Raw genomic sequence first — 17269 nt, 5'->3', positions numbered from 1 at the left:
ATTTTACATGACTTTTTGAAACACTACGAAAATGAAACAAAGAATATTACTATGACTAGACAATGCAGGAGCACATAATATGTATACAAAAGTGGATTTTGGGTCATATAAACCCATAAATACTACACAGTGTCCCTTTAATACTATTGTATTTGTTATTTTCCCAGTTAGAGAAATAAAGGATGTCACCTGGTTTAACTCATTGCTGTGATAGGAAGTAAGTGGTTTTATAGCAGGTCTACTGCTCAGTTAAATCAATGATCCATCGAGCTAGAACTGCATAGTGTATTAACATGAAAGGTTTTAATATATTGTATGAAGAACTAAAACTAAAACCAAAACTAATCAAAGAGCAAAGTAATCAAAGTACGAGACTGTACCTTTTGTTGTCGCTCCAGTTGTACCCTATCAGGGTACAAGTACTGTACCTTTCTCAGTGTGTACAGGTACATTTTTGTCACTAGGGGTGTAGAAATTTTTCTTAAGAGGTACAAACAAGCAGGTACACATGGTACACAAGGTATAGTGCTTGTATCCTGATAGGGTATAACTGGAGCGACAAAGCATTTGTACCTTCTTAGGTACAGTCTCGTACTTGACTATGAGTTGCTCAGGCATGATCCTCTTATTTGTTTGATTTACAAACAACTATTCAGTTGGTGTCCCAAAGGAAGGTAGAATAAAAGGAATGGACAGATTGACACACTTTTTTTTTTTTTTTCAATCTCTGGTGTTTGCATTTACACAGCTTTTTCCTTAAATTTCCCTCTTGTGAGTCTTTGATGTACACATATTTGTGCAATAACTCAGGTTATTTTATTCTAAAGTAGCACAGTTTCATCTCTGTTGAACCACCTGCATGCTGACATCTGTTCTGTTTTGTTTTTCAAAGATAAAGCTACATCACCATCTAGAGGACATACACTTGCAACAGTACTTCACTTTTTTGTGTTTTTCCTGCACACAACAACAAAACTTCAGTGTTTTGTTGTTGTGTTTTTCTTATTTCTTTATTTTATACCAATAAACATAGTTCAGTTCTTGTAAATCAGGACAAAGAATCTTTATGGAACTCAACCATCAATCATGTGATCTGTCGAAATCTGTCGGCTGCTGTTCAAAGAGCGTCACTGCATGTGACAACTCACTGTTCACTGCAGCAGTGACGTTCTTTCAATACCTTTCATTAGAAAGTCAGTATTCTGAGTATTGTGGGCATCATTCTGCTCTCAGATATTGGTTGTGTTGAAGGACTTTGAAATGCAATTACTGTAAGAACCTTATTGAAGAAAAGAATGACAATAAGAATGAAGGACAACGTTGAACTGCGTTAAAGAATTTTGAACTGTAGAGGGCATCATTGCACGTGTCAGTGTGCAGCCTGCAGCATGAAGAAGTGACAGAAAAAAACCTCACAATCACACTTGTATTGGTTTCATATTGTCTCCCATGTATGAGATGGGTTTAATTTTTTTTTATTCTATTCTATTTTTTTATAAGCAAATAATAACAAACTAAGAGATCATTAGTCGACACCAGTGATTTCCTTTCTTATGAGGATCGAAGACGTCAGTGTATATTCTCATTCTTCCAGGTCATCGTTATCCAAAACACACAGTTGTATAAACTTGACTGGAAAACATCAGGTCAAATTAGAACTTTAATTTAAGAAATTTAAAGTAGAATTCATGACAAGAGCAAATTTGTGCGTTTTTTTCTTGTTATTTATAATACCAGACATTACAAAACGGTTAACACTTAATACTTAATAAAATAAGTGTGCATACTGTCTTATTCTTTCCTTCTTCTGTTGGATTCTTATTGTTGCAAAATATATGGAGGGGAATCCTGTTGTATTCTTTTTTTCATTAATTTACGATGAAATTAAAATCAATTGATGACATGAAAAAAGAGAAAACGACAACACTATGTTCTCTCTTTTCTCCAAGGCTAGTAAATAAATATTAAATAGAAGAGGGGGTAATTTTGTTTCTTAATTAATTATAAATAGATGATATAAAGTTGGAAAGAAAGAAAATATTACATTAAATACAAATGGCCATCATCTAAAATACTGTTAAAAGGAGAGACAATTGGACAGTACGTCCTCAAACCATACGATACACTTTATTTTCCTCCGACACTCATGAACACATCATTAGGAACGTGTTCCGGCTACGTAATCACGCGTAATCACGCACACACACGCACACAGACGCAGTTTGCTGGTCCAATCGGGTGAAGAGTGTGGGGCTCAGGAAAGAAGCAGATGATATGGCAGCTTTGAGAGTGACCAGGTGGAACTTGCTTTGTACATGCGACCAAAACCCGAAGCCGCTGTGGACATGAAAACACTGTGACTCGGTTACGGTGTCGGCGCTGCTGCTGCTGTTCCTGCTCGAAATGATTTACCTCATTCTCGTTTCCGTGTTCTCCGGAGCAGCCGTGACGTTGTTATTACAGTTCCTGCTCATTTACCGGAGGAGCCCGGAGCCTGTCGGCAGGACGGTGCAGTACGTCAAAGTAGAACCTGAAAACACGCTGAAGGATTACTTTAACAGTCAGCATGTGGATGCTGGACAGCAGCAGCAGCAGCAGCAGGAGAGCGCAGCAGCGAAGCCGCACGAGGCGGCCTCAGCGCGGCAGCAACATCAGCAGGAGGCGGCGGCTGTCAGCGGCTGCAGCCCCAAACAAGCGCCGCCGCCGCCTCCTCCTCCTACTTACAGCGACTCCAGTGATGCGACCAAACCCGAAACGTGCAATTTCCTCAACGCGATATTTCTCTTCCTGTTCAGAGAGCTGCGGGACACTCCTGTGGTCAGACACTGGCTCACCAAAAAGATAAAGGTGGAGTTTGAGGAGCTGCTGCAGACCAAGACAGCAGGTCGCCTCCTAGAGGGACTCAGCCTCAGGGACATCTCCCTGGGAAACTCTCTGCCCGTTTTCAAAAGCGCCACGCTCATGAAGCCGGTACACGTGAACGAGGACGGCATGCCTGAGGAGCTCAACTTCGAGGTGGACATCGAGTACAATGGCGGCTTCCACCTCGCTATCGACGTGGAGCTGGTGTTCGGCAAGTCCGCCTACCTGTTCGTGAAGATGCGGCGCGTGGTCGGCAGGCTGAGGCTACAGTTCACGCGCATGCCCTTCTCCCACTGGTCCTTTTCCTTTCTGGAGGACCCACTGGTGGACTTTGAGGTGAAGTCTCAGTTTGAAGGCAGACCGCTGCCACAGCTCACCTCCATCATAGTCAACCAGCTGAAGCGGGTCATCAAGAAGAAACACACCTTACCCAACTATAAAATCAGGTGAGCAAACAACAACAACAACAGAATACTAATAGTCATGACCTGACTGATGCCAAGAAAAGTGCGTTCTAAATACACTTAGTATTGGTCTGGTACTGGTCAAACTCATGGGTTCAGTATTTGATTCTAATGGATGGTTGATTGATCCAGACAGTCGTCATTCAACTGGAAGGTTGTGGGTTCTAGTCTATATGCTTGTCTATGTCCTTGGGCAAGAGTGAATGAGCCCTGAAGTATATAAATGAGTTGTGTGATAGAATATTTCACCGTATGAAAAATGGCTGAATGATAAAATGTGAAGCAGCTTTGAGTGGTCATCAGGACAGGAAAAGCTATTTTATGAATACAGACCATTTACCATACTTTGTATCACTATTGGTCTGATTGGCTGTTCAAAATTATTTTTATAGGCCGTTAAAAGCAAGTATTGGACACTGATATTGCCTTAAGTGGTGCACTGGATCAGATCAAAATGAAAAATCAGGTCTTCATTCTATACCAAAGCTGTTTAACAAATGGTAGTTTTATCCTCATCACCTTTTAATTTTCAGCTTTTTAATCCAGAATTCTGGTTTCTTTAGTTTTATTATTATACTAATAACGGAAATAGCAGAACATGTTACACAGTTGGAGAATTGTCTTGTCTCTAAAATTGTCTCTAAAATAACTGCACCAGACTGATATCAGTATCAGACTCAAAAAAGTAATATCGTGCAATCAGTAATTAGTAAGGCACTGGCTGGTAACTGACTGATCATTTTAGGGAAATTTGATCAGTTTTGCAGGCGTTATAGTTATAAAGGTATTTTCACATTTTGTGTTCCCACTCGCCATACAACAGGTTTCTGTACAGAAAGACCTGAGTCTAGTTACCTACTGTCCAAACATGGTTTCACTGCAGTCTCTTGTACATGGCCAATAATTACATTTAACCAGGTTCTTCCAGAAACGGTGTTTGTGTGGGCTAATGTAATCGGTTGTTCTTGGAGGGGCTCCCTTCTCAGCTTGGGGCCCAAGGCCATTGAATACTTTACTTACCCTGTTTCAACTGACAGAAGTTCTGTCCTCTGTGTTCAGTGTACAGCAGCATATGTTATACGCCAACTAATGGTTATTTTCATTATTGCTTAATCTGACGATTATTTTCTTGATTAACTTCTTCTTCCCTGACCCTCTTTTTGGAGTCCCTGCTTGAAAATGACATGCCCAAACCAAATAGAGTAAATCTCAACAGCTACAAGCTCTATGTGGATCATCTTAGTATCAAAATGAAGATAACACTTATGTAATCCACCAGAGGTGTAAGTTTCACTGTAGATGCCAGTGTGTCAGAGTAAATGCACATGGAACACAGCATAAATTAAATATTTTTTTCCCTCACCTAAAAAATATTGCATATAAAGCAAATATCACCTTTAAAATATGCAGTAGGAGCTTAAAAACGCATGGAGGTCACATAACGTGGACATGAACTGTGCAAAGTCTGATGCTGCTGAAGTGAAGCAAAAGAGTAAAATGACAGAGGTTTTAGTAAAGAGGTGTCAAGGCGTTCTCTTGTTTGGAACAGTTTGGCACCATCTGTCCCTTTTGAGATTTCTTAGGTACCAAATTATTAAAACCCATTTAATTTTATTTATTTATTTATGTCACTATTTGTCTAAAACAGACTTGTTTCGGCATCAGGGAAGAAGAGGTTAATCAAGTAATATTTTGGTCAGAAAATATAAAAAAATGTTGGTCAAACCTGGAAATGATGATGTTCTCAAATGTCTTGTTTTGTCCACACAAACCAAAATGATTCTGTTTTAATGATCACAATCACATTTAATTATTGAGAAAACACTCAAACTGATTAGTCTATTGTCAAAATAGTTCATAATTCATTTAAAGCGGAACTAGACCGGAAGTTCCTATTATCGCTGTTTTTTTTGGTGTGTATCTGCGTCATTACCTTGTTTATGAAGCCTGACGGTTCGAAACAAACAGTTCAGCCACTGCTGAGAACGTTGTGTTTTATTGTAATCTCTGGGCTCAACGAGATCACTGAAAATCCTGTTATAGTTACGTAAGCAGCGGTTCTCCTGAACAACCGATCGTCCTGCTCCGGGTGGTAGTCCGGGCACATCTGGTTGCGTACATTGAACCGCAGAAGAAGAATAACGTCCGTTGTGGAGGTGTTTCACGAGCAACAGTGTCTTCTGACTCTGGGTCTGACTCCGGTTTAAAGTCATAAAGGGACTGCGGCGGGGAGTCGTGACGAAGCTATTTTTAAACACTGTTAAAACAATGTTTTGATAATGAGTAGCAATGCATCCACCGCTCCAGAGAGGGAGCTGCGCTTCTGAGAGCTGACGTGATAGATTACGTCACTTCCAGATACCTGGCCAATCACAACACAGGTGGGAAGGCTCTACGCTGGCTGGCCAATCACAACACACTCTGTCTTCTCGGGCGAGATTTATGGCTGAAATAGTGCGACTGACAAGCGCTTCGAAAAGGACAGATTTCAATCGGCTCGTTTACATCAACTAGGAGGATTTTGACCATAAAAACAACTTAATATATGTAAGTAGACCTCCATAACTCACATATATGTGCAACAGGACCACTCTATGTGACCTTTAATAATGGATCAATGTATCTTCGTTTCAGCCCTTTTCTCCATGTTTCACTTTAATCACAAGACCAATGCTAGCCTCAAGAACCTCTGTGAGCATGAGAAAAATGCTTCTGTGAAAGAGTCTACTCTTCCTCCTTAATAATTGTCCCATTCCCTCCAGCAGTTAAAAAGAAGCATTTGAATCAAATGTGAATCAGAGCCACTTGATTCTATATATTTCCAGCTTTCTGTGTAAAAGAGAGAGGGAACTGTCACTGGTATTGATTGGTGTTTTTTATTAGTGTTGAATATGTACTTTTTTTTTTTCAAGCACATGCGCTCTGCTCAGGACACACTTGCTGCGGCATTTTCATTTCACAGCCCCTCAAAAATAGAGAAGTTTGAACAAGCTGCTGGCTTGGAAACAATGACTCAGTTCTTAGCGTTCACCGCTGTTAACACTTCCCCTCAGTTTCACTTTTTGAAAATAAGCAAATGTCGACGAGGAGAGAATTTTCTTCTTACATCAACACACATGATATACAGTGCTGACCTAATGCATTGGAGCACCAGCCGATGTGAGGTTGAAGCCACAGCTGCCAGTTAACATTAACTAAAATTAACAGCATTGCCAATTATCAAAATCATTTGTGATGTTTAGGGCTGTAATCAAGCTAAGAAACTCTTGGTCGACTAAAGCCCTGAAATTTCGACAAAATATCGACTAATCGGGAGGGCGGGTGGGTGATTTGCGAGCGCGGCTATTTTAATCTGAAAAGAGCCGCACCCGCAAAGCACCTGTGCAGCTGCGGCTCTTAATTTGAAAAGACCCGCAGCTGCGGCTGGAGTTCAACAGAGTCTGATGGCTCTGACAGCGTTTTGCATTACGTTCGTCTGCGCAATACCATAGCCTGTGATATCTGAAACTAATGAACTATGTCAACTAGTAAAATCAGCACAATAACTGTTGAGGAATACAGAGCGAGATTGAACATAGGAGCGCAGCTTCGTGGCTGAGACTCACGGGCAGGTGCGTCTGCACTTATAAAACCAATCAACGACTAAAACATTGAAATATGCTAATAATTCTGATATGCTCATACTCAAAACGGACGGAGCAACCTTAGCTTACCGTTTTAAAATGGTATGCCATGTTTGTATAGAGTTGTGAAAAGCAAACTGTTACTTGCAAAGTTTGCGTTCCACTTTTTTACTGTCATCTACTTTTGAAAAATGCTGCCACACTGTCTTTGGCATGGATGCGACAGGAGGACTGACTGTAGCCCAACATGAAAAGCTAAAAATTCACGTCTAATTAATGGCAACGCTAATCTGTCTGTCGCTCATGAGCCAGGAGCGACAACAACCCACTGGGCTGGACTAAACCAAAATAGTGGAAAACAAGGGGGGTGTTCTCTGAAGACAGGCTGTTACCTGTGAAGTATGGGTGCTCTAAAACACCCCTTTTAGACCTGGTACTTTCCTCCTCATGAAATTCACCTTAAAAAAAATAAAAAAATAAAAAATTAGTTGACCAATCACAATTTTGGTCGAGCCAGAGCGTGTCGACCAATTAGTCGACCAGTCGACTTTGACTTTACAGCCCTACTGATGTTTCTGTAGGGGTTAATACACCGGTACGTAGAAGCTCTTTAACCAAAATGATATTGTTAATGCTAAAATGTTTTTTGATTATTATTGATATCCATTCATCTTAGAATGTACTGTTTTACAGAAAAAATAGTGAAGCACATTATTTCTTGATTAAGATGTATATAATTAATTATAGTTATTTACTTGCTTGATTCATTTGAGACTTGCAGCTGCGCACCCAGCGCTGCTTTCCTAATGTTGCCTTCATTGTCAATCCGCGCAAGTGAACGAGACTCTGAAAAAAGGAAGTGTGAAGCTGCACCGTCTTCGTATAAGTCCGCTGTGTGAGATCATTTAGGATTCAGCGTAGACCACAATGAGAATGAGGAAATGAATATCAACAAACAAACCACGGTTTGCAAGCATCTGTTATGCAGCGCAGTGAAGTTGGTTTGAAGTGGGATATTGGACAGACACTCGCTCTACAGCGCCACCCAGAGCAACCATCATCACCCGTCTCTTTCACTTGGAGCAGCATGGTGTATTTGTATTTGTAATTTCTGTGAGTCGGTTAAAATGTTGTTTATTTTTATTGGATAGCACTAAATATTATTTATTTTCATTTGATCTGATCTGAGTGCACTATTGTTAAAATAAAGTTTGTGGTTTGATTATATCTGTGCTTTTAATTATTTACAATGCAATATTGCCTTTGCCCGTCTGAGTAGTTTTATATTAAGATATTGAAACTGTACCGATACCGTGGCCCAAAAACCGTGATGCATACCGAACCGTGGGAAAACTGTACCGTTGCATCCCTTATGTTTTCTCGTATTTTTCCTGATACATTTGTATTTGTAAATACAGATAAATAAAGCAATATCATTTGATATCACGATGCAAATCAAATAATTATTTCTGTCAAGCTTAAAGGTAAAGCTGGTTATCTCTTATTTTAGGCTATCCCCATATAGTATATACAGTGGTATGCAAAATTTTGGGCACACCTGTAAATTTTCATGATTTTCCTTTATGTCCAGGGAGTGGATCCCTCACCTGTGGCTCTCCCTAAGGTTTCTACCCTTTTTCCCTTTTACAAGGGTTTTTTCCCTGGTAGTTTTTCCTTACCCTGGTCGAAGGTCTAAGGACAGAGGATGTTACCAACCCTGTGATGTCCCGTGAGACAGATTATGTTTTGTAAACTGTGGGCTATATAAATAAAGATTGATTGATTGATTGATTTATAAATGATTGGTTGTTTGAATAAGAAATTTCAGTTAAATATATCACATACAGGGTTTCCCCCAGAAAAGCTGCTAAGCCCGGTGGTAGGATTTCTCGGGCAGCGCAGCGGCGGCCCACGGCGTTTTTGTAAAAAAAAAGAATCATTTAAAGTTCACAAATTTAAATTATGACTATTATGTGTTAATGTAAGACATTTATTAACAATACACCACCTATAGAGTCTCACAAAAAGACACACTCTTGAAATTAAATAAATTATATCTTCTTCTTTTTTCACTTAAGTTAAATACTAATTAAGTAATCGGCCAGTGAATCTTAAAACAAGCCATGCGATGGTCACATTTAAAAGTAAAAAAATCAACACAAATTAAAATGTGGTAGTGCCCCCTCATCTGCCTCATCTGGTGCAGACAGACGGCTCTTTTATTTCTGCGCACCGCCCCTGTGCTGTTCTCTTCTCCCTCTCCTGCGCCGTTCGTCGCGCCGTTCGTCGCTCCTGCGCTCTGTGCTGCTGCGTATCCAAGCGGTCTCTTCGTATCCAAAGATCATTGGATCATTTCTCTGCGTGTTTCATCACCACATAAAAAATTATCTTTATGACGAGGATGGAGTACAGTCGTGATGAAGTGCAGGTGATCCGAGTAGATCTGAGTAAAACATTGTGACGGACTGTGAAGAGCAGAGCGCACTTTTCATTGTTTTTACTCCGTGGTCTCAATCTGTGTATAGAAGACACTTTAACGCTGTAATTAAGGGAATAACAGATGCATCAGATGAGCTGATCTCTTAAGTTAACTGCTCAAAGGGAGAGAATGTTCTCTGGTGTGAAGGGAATGTCGCAGGGAGTTGATACGCTGTACACAGCCCAGTTTCGCTTTTGCGCCAAGAGTCTTTCCAGCATTTAATAGGTGCTGTTCCACAGTTAACTGCTGTATTTCGGGCCACCAAATAACCCTAACCCACTGAGGTTACCAAGTCAATTTTGAGCTAAAGGTATTGAAATCAATAAAATGACAAGGGTGCCTAAATGAGAATAATCGAGAATCCCAAACATCCAACCAACCAGCCAATTGAAAAACCATCTGCCCCTGCACAGTGCCATGCACAATGGACAGCTTCTACTCAGTGAAATCAATAAAATGACAAGGGTTCCTAAATTTTGCAAATGTGTAATTTTGTTTAAATAATTCTTGCACACTTTCTGTAAACCGTATAAACTTTATTTCACTTCTCAAATATCACTGTGTTTGTCTCCTATATGATATATTTAACTGACATTTCTTATCCAAACAACCAATGATTTATAAAGGAAAATCATAAAAATGTACAGGGCTGCCCAAACTTTTGCATACCACTATATATGTGGATATAAAGCTGCTCACAGGTTGTTTTTCTGGACTCATCAAAAGTCTTTGCTTCTCAAAAGAGTGTGACAATGCACTGTAAATACACTCAAATATGAAATGTAATCTACTGTTTATAATCTGATTCATGTGATTTTTAAAATACACTTATTACCTTTCATTCAGATAATATTATTTCTTCAGTGTTTTTAAATATTTAATGAAATATTTTTTACATGTGTAAGAACCAATGACATTTACTATAAATATGGTCAAATTCTGCTATAACGCATAATTAGACTTAACATTTAAGATGGCTATTAAAGGGACACTGTAGTATTTATGGGTTTATATAACCCAAAATCCACTTTTTTATACATATGATGTGCTCCTGCATCGTCTAGTTGCTGTATAATAGTTTTTGTTTCATTTTCGTAGTGTTTCAAAAAGTCATGTAAAATAAAATGGTCGCGGGCCGTGGTTGCATTGCCACTGTTAGCAACGAGATGCCATGTTTCTACCGGAGCCTGTAAGGACAAACGCGAGAGAACAAATCAAGCGTCGCTTTACTTGTAGCAGAAGTCCCGCCTCCACTCTCTCCACTTCGTCTGCTAAGGCCGCGGTAGCTCGCCCTCTCCCTCGCCTCACGAACCTCATCTGCTGACACGGAGAAAGACAACGAAGACGACATTTGACCGGCTGCAGATACCGTAGCGCTCAGGGAAGGGAGGGGGTGAGCACAGGAGCAGTTCTTTGTTGTAAATTTCAGCCTCTCCTCTAGATGGCACTATAAACTACTTACTTCACCTTTAAGTAACTTAACTGAAATATATTTTAATGTAGGGTTCGATGTATTGTACTGTATGTAACACTATTCTGAGGGTGCACAGATAGAAGTCAAGGAGGTTGCAGCCTCTTCAGTCTACTGTATTGGTCATTAGTTGTATCACTGCATCTTGGCGTGTTTGCTGATATCCAATAATACATTTTTAATCCAATATCTGCCAATACTGATATTGTGTAGTATGGGTGTAGCCTGAGTCAAAGCAGATGTTGACTGTCTTTGCGGCTATCTTTGTTTACACCTATTAATTGACTTTCCATCAGTTGATATCAGACAGAAGTTTTAGGTTCAGAGATGATTTCTTTTTTTTTTTAATGGCTTTAAAATTGGACGCAAACTGAGTAGATGTCAAACAGGTTAAAATGTTTTGCAGGAAGACTAAAGACATTTGACAAATAATAATAAATAATTCAACAGTAAACACAGATATGGAATTTAAGCTGTGAAAATGATGCTTTATGCTAAAATACATGCAGCAAATTTTAAATTAGTTTTTAACTTCAATTGTTTTCTTTGTAAACACCACATGCTTAAAACATAGCTTATTTAGAATGAGTACAGCATGCACATATAATGGATCACATAAAGGTCTTTGAATTGTGTTGGTTTGTTTATAATTGCAACTGTTGTGCGAGGATAATGACCAGGGTGATGAATTATTAGCAGCTAACACAAGGTGTCTGAAAACCCCCACTTTTCCTCAGCATGTGAGTTTGCTTTGTCATGGCAATTAAATATGTTCAGTTTCTTTCTTTTTGTTTGTTTAACCCTGGAGCATCTGAGGACATCTTGTCCAGGACTGGACATTCACTCTGTTGACATTTGAACATCTTGTCTGTTTGCAGATTGACTTATTGAATCTCTTTTTATCTCTGAGTATGTATCTACATCCCACAGACTCGGTTGCCATGGAAATAGTCCTTTTTTGGCTTTATTGTCATGACAACTAAGCAAACTCTTAAAGACTGTGAGAACAGTTAAAAGGGCTTTTGAAGCACTATACAAATCGATAATTAATTTATTGATGATCATAATAATGGGGGAGGAGGGGCAGTGTAAATAAGGGGCAAATAAAATCCCAAAACACACAGATACCTACAATTGTAGATGTATGAAGTATATACGTAAAACACCAAATAATATTGCATTTTGATTATCACTTATACACCTATTAGACAGACAGACATGAGTCATGTTGTTCTTTAAATGGCCATGGGTTAACTCTGCCAGTAGACAGGTGCTACATGTGTGTCAATGTTATAGGACATTCTAAAATGAAATAACTATGCAGTGATTTTTACTCAGTGCATGTTTGATCAATCATTAAATAGAAAAACTGTACTTCTTCTTTTTCTTTTCCATATAATAAATAATAATACAATTTTCTTGACTGTATCTTGTAGCTGCTGATCTAATCTTGACACGCCATAGATCCTGCTGAATTGATGACATTTACCAGGGTCTTTGAACCCTGCATTACTTACTCTGATGCTGCTGGAGTTAAGAATAGTTGACAAATAGGGATAGAGTGGTAGAAAATGGATGGATGGATGGAGCACCATTGTAATTGCATTTTTTGCTAGAAATGTCTATCCTTATTTCATGCTTCATAATTCTTTAAAACTAAATGCAGCTTAAGAAAGCAACAAGCAACTACTCTCCACATGTACTTTTTGTTGCATTTCTAAAACTTTTATTTTCCCCTTTTTGTGGTAAATGTGTTGTTTCAGCTTTATTATTGTCTGCTGGTCAACTTCTGCCAAACACTATCTTGAACAAAAAAAACAGATTGATCAAACTATACTGTTTGCAAAGTTATTTTCATTTTCAAATGTTCTTATAACATTATTACATATTGTAGCATCTGTATACAGACAGAGTCATTAAAAAAACTGAATATAGTCAAAATTATATATGATTTGGTATTTCTACATGAGTACTTCATATAGCTACATTTACAGACGTGTATTTTAGATTTTTTCTGTCAGAGTTTAAAAAAAACCAACAGCATCTAAATAGTAGGGAATGGGCATTTCTAGCATATAACCATATTAAATATTCTAAACTCCAGTGCATAAGAGCTTGTCAAAGTAATCCAGGGTTCACTGTGTGTTGCGCTGACAGCAGCGCTTCACAAGATGCATTCAAAGACCCTGGTCCATTTTTTTTCCCTTCTGCAGAATCTGCTAAGAGGAGCAGCCTCAAGATGCTTTCAAGTAATCCTGTAAATTCCATCACTTCTGCAAAAATGCATGAAGTCCACTAACTAAATGCTTCTTGCTGCTACTGCCACCTTGTTATGGTAGATGCACCACAAATTAAGTCATTATCAGAGTAGAAATATTTGTTTGTAGGTGGCTGAGTGTCCCTTGTCCTTCAGGTGTAGGTGGACATTTTGAGAATGGACTTTTGAGAATGAGAATGCTGTTGTCATTCTGCGCTTTCCTTCCTTAATTTGGCCGTACAGAATCTGTTTGGGAAGGTGATTGTTGGGCATGCGTATGACATGGCCTGTCCATCGTAGCTGGTGCCTTGTGGTAGTGATGCTGGCGATGTTGGCTTCTTTTATGACACTGATGTTGGTCCGTCTATCTTCTCAGCTGGTCCTAAGGATCTTACAAGATTTCAGGATTTCAACCTCTGTAATTGCCACAGTCCGCCTTATCTCCCTTCTTGAATATGGTGATAATCAGGGCATCCCTTGAGTTCAGCAGGTATTTTCTCCTTTTCCCAGAGCTTGCCAAGGAGGATGTGGATGTGACAAAAGAGCTTTTGCCCACCTTGTTTCTGCTGGAATCCCATCTGGTCCAGAGGCTTTGTTGTTGCTCAATCCCACTCCATGGATTCTGGCTTCATCAGCTGCTTTTCCCTTCCAGAAGAAGGTATATCCATCTTTCTTCATCCAACATCTTCTTGCGGGGTGATCGCTGGAGGCACTGTCCATAAGAGTCCTCACATTCCAGGCTCCAATATTTATCGTTTTCGACCGCTATGAGGTGAATCCACTGGGTGCGGTATTCCAGTCACGTTTTGAGAGGCAGGCTATTTTTAGGGCACCCTTCCTCATTGTGAGGTGAGCAGAGCGGGTCCTTAATAGGGCTGCTCAGACCGTGAGTGCTGCTGCCAAGATGCCGTCTCTGCCTTGGTCCGAGAGCAAAGCGACTGTATCAGACGCCCACCGCCTATGTGCCAGTGCATGGCTAGGAGCTCCCAGACTTCACTGTCCTGCTCCTGTTACCATTTCCAGAGGGCCTTGGGGTGGTTGAAGGGTATGGGGGGAGGGGTTCTATCAGGAGAACGCCTGTGTTTGGAGTCGATTAAAGTGGGGAGACTGGTGCACAGGCAGCCACCACACTATCCTTAGCAGAGAGAAAGCCAGTGACCAATGGCATGAGGATAAAGACAATTGGTGCAGCCTTCTTCTGCCTTTGTGGCCGTTGTGGAGCACCTCTGCTGCCATCCTCCGCCCACTCCACCGCTGAGGGACTTCATTGGGTTGCTCTTTGTCTGGAACCTCCCCTTCAACCTTAACAGGACCCTAAGCTCCAGACGGCATTGCTCTTAGGTTCATAGGTAAACGCAAAGGCTCACCACCACAGCAAGGTGGCGACCCTAGGAGATGAAACACCATAGCAGTTCAAACACCCTGGTCAGAACGGTCAGTTTTGAGTGCCTGTCTCTTTAAATTCAAATGAAACACAGGCAATTGCGTCGGCATCACTGAGGCTCTGGTAGCTAACAGCAGTTAGCATTTGGAAAAGCGATCATTTGCAGACCCTAGCCAGCACATTGCCGTCATATACAAAATGTATCCACTGGACACGTAAATCCTCTGAGGCTGGAAGTTTGTTTAGAACTCTGTGCTGCACTGTACAGCCAAGAATAGAACATACTTCCACTCCTCTGCTTTTTTCCAATATCGTGCAGCCCTAACTGCAGCTAACACCAATTCTGACCATGTATGTGAATGTGTATCAGTCATGATCATGCAGAGCTATGTGTGATGAGATGATGTAATGACAAGGAGCCTGAGAGGATGAAAGCTGAACTGTGGGATTTGCTGAATGACACAGATGGTAGTTCTGTAGAGGGGAGGGGAGGGGATGGGAGGACTGGAACCTTAGCACACTGGAGATAATCCCAGATGCATTTGAGCATCTTTACTTCATCATTCCAGCTTCCTGTTTTAATTTTTTGTACATCCTGATGTTGCTTTAGCAGAAGCATTAAGGCCCTCGTATACGCAATGTGCATCGTGCCCATCAGGCTTTTAGATAGGATTTTTTTAGGGAAAAATTGGGGCATTCTGAGGCTTTTTGAAGGAACATTATGGTGACTCATGAAGTAAGGGCAAGTAACTTAACGAAATTAATTATTGTGCCAACTTTGTACCATTTATTTAGTTTTGTTTGTTTTTTTTAAATCTAATTTTGTTGTTATGGCTGGGACTGTGTGTACTGACTATATACATAGTACATATACATCACTAAAGTCAAGGCATTGCAATTATAGAGGGCGCCTCTCATCTGGTGCGGGCCTTTTTTTTCTGCGCACCGCCCCTGCTGACTCTGCTCTTCTCTCTCCTGCATTGTGCGCCGCTGTAAGCGGACCCTTCTTATCCAACGCAGAATGGATCATTTCTCTATGCGCAGTTGTATACACATCCATATATGACACATACATAATGGTCTTTATGACCAGGATCGAGTACAGTCGCGATGAAATACAGGGGATCCGAGTAGAGCGCACTTTTTATTGTTTTCACTCCGTGGTCTCATTCTTTCTGTAGAGGATGCTTTAGCGCTCTAATTAAGGGAATAACGGATGCATCAGATGAGTTTAGTTAACTGCTCAAAGGGAGAGAGAGAGAGAAGAGAGTGTCGCGGGGAGTTCATAATCTGCGCTGCAGCCAAGTTTTGCTTTTGCGCAAAGAGACTGTCCGTGTACTCACATCATGTTGGAATCTTGTGGTGTTCCAAACTGATCTTGGACAGACTCTAAGCAGGTATAGACATGCGCATGCTGTCCGCAAAAACTACAGCCAGCACACGCCTGTCTACACCCGCGCGTCATCACAACATCGTTTCGGTGGTTACCGGGGGAAAAATAGGATGTCTTTAGGGCGTCCTGCCTAAAAGTAGGGCATCTCATTTCTTATTATTTTCCCCAGGACGCCCGGACGCCCTGCTGGCTAAAAGCCTGGTGCCCATGACATGCGTTGGGTGCACTTGAATTTCTGCCCCATTGCTAGGTGGAGTATTAAACCCCCCCCCCCCCCCGCCCAAGGGACCTTTCAGCTGGTGTCCACAGGCCAGATCAATCTGGCCAATGTAAAATCAATGTTATTCCAGTTGTTGACAAAGTGCCTGTAAAAATGTCATGGAAAACACTATTTTCTATTATCTATTGATTATTTTAATCAGATTTAGGTATATTTTTTGTAATCAAAATTTTATTACATACAGTCAGTGGAAGTAAAAAAAATCAAATACCTACAAGAACCCTGGAAAAAATAAGGTTACCACCAAAAGCAAATGAATGAGCGAACAAAAAAAAACCGAATAAACGCACGTTCTATTGCCACTGAGGGGCCAATGCAAGTATTAATGCAAACATTACACTTACAATACACATACAAGCAGGGCAAGAGATGATCATATAGTTTATACACAGAGTCTATAGCCTCATTAGTGTGTGTTGTATACTCGTGCTATAGATTTGTGTTGTTCCTCTTTAAGAGCTTTCTCTTGATGATTTCTGGTCTGAAGTGGAAAAAGTATGAGATCACTACAGTAAACAGCTATCTTGTCTGGTAGTCCAGATCCCTTTTAGCTCAGGCTCGTTTGTACCACAGACAAAAGGAGACGTTTGTCGGTTAGATGTAGTTTGTAAAGCACTTTTTTTTTTTTTTTTTTTTTTTTCCTAAACCTGTCCTGTCCAGTACCCCGGGCATGCACTATGGTTGACTGCATGTCTGTTGGTGTTGAACAGATTTTGCTGTTTGCAGGGCGAGCAATTACGGAGCTGTAATGCCCGTCCTGCTATTTATGTATTTTTTTTATTGATTTATATATTTATTAGGTTGTGTGTGAGGACCGGGCTGGACAGGGGGGTGGGGGTGAGGGTGGGTAGACAGACAAGGGAGGTGTGAGAGAGATGGGGAGAAAGAGGGAGGGAGGGAGAGAGGGAGAGCGAGACACTAGATAGAAATTAGTACCATAACACACTAAGGAAATAATGATAACATTACAACATTAATAACACTGATATGCATTTGTATAAGTACAGTACCATTAGAATTTGTTAACAACCACATATAGAAAAGGTGATCTTGTTT

At 40.4% G+C, this 17269-nt stretch overlaps 1 protein-coding gene across 1 annotated transcript in view; it reads left to right on the top strand.

The window, feature by feature from the left end:
* Positions 1–2403: 2403 nt before the first annotated feature.
* pdzd8 (PDZ domain containing 8) overlaps positions 2404–17269 on the top strand; it is a gene marked incomplete at its 5' end in the record, with an annotated part of 56719 nt that continues 41853 nt past the window's right edge. Inside the window, one exon of the mRNA XM_083897217.1 lies at positions 2404–3308. Coding sequence (XP_083753343.1) covers positions 2404–3308 — 905 coding nt within the window. The remainder of the gene's footprint in view (positions 3309–17269) is intronic.

The sequence above is a fragment of the Microchirus variegatus genome, assembly GCF_963457635.1.
Source record: "Microchirus variegatus genome assembly, chromosome: 11".
NCBI lineage: Eukaryota > Metazoa > Chordata > Actinopteri > Pleuronectiformes > Soleidae > Microchirus > Microchirus variegatus.
This window is presented reverse-complemented; position numbering and strand designations above follow the sequence as displayed.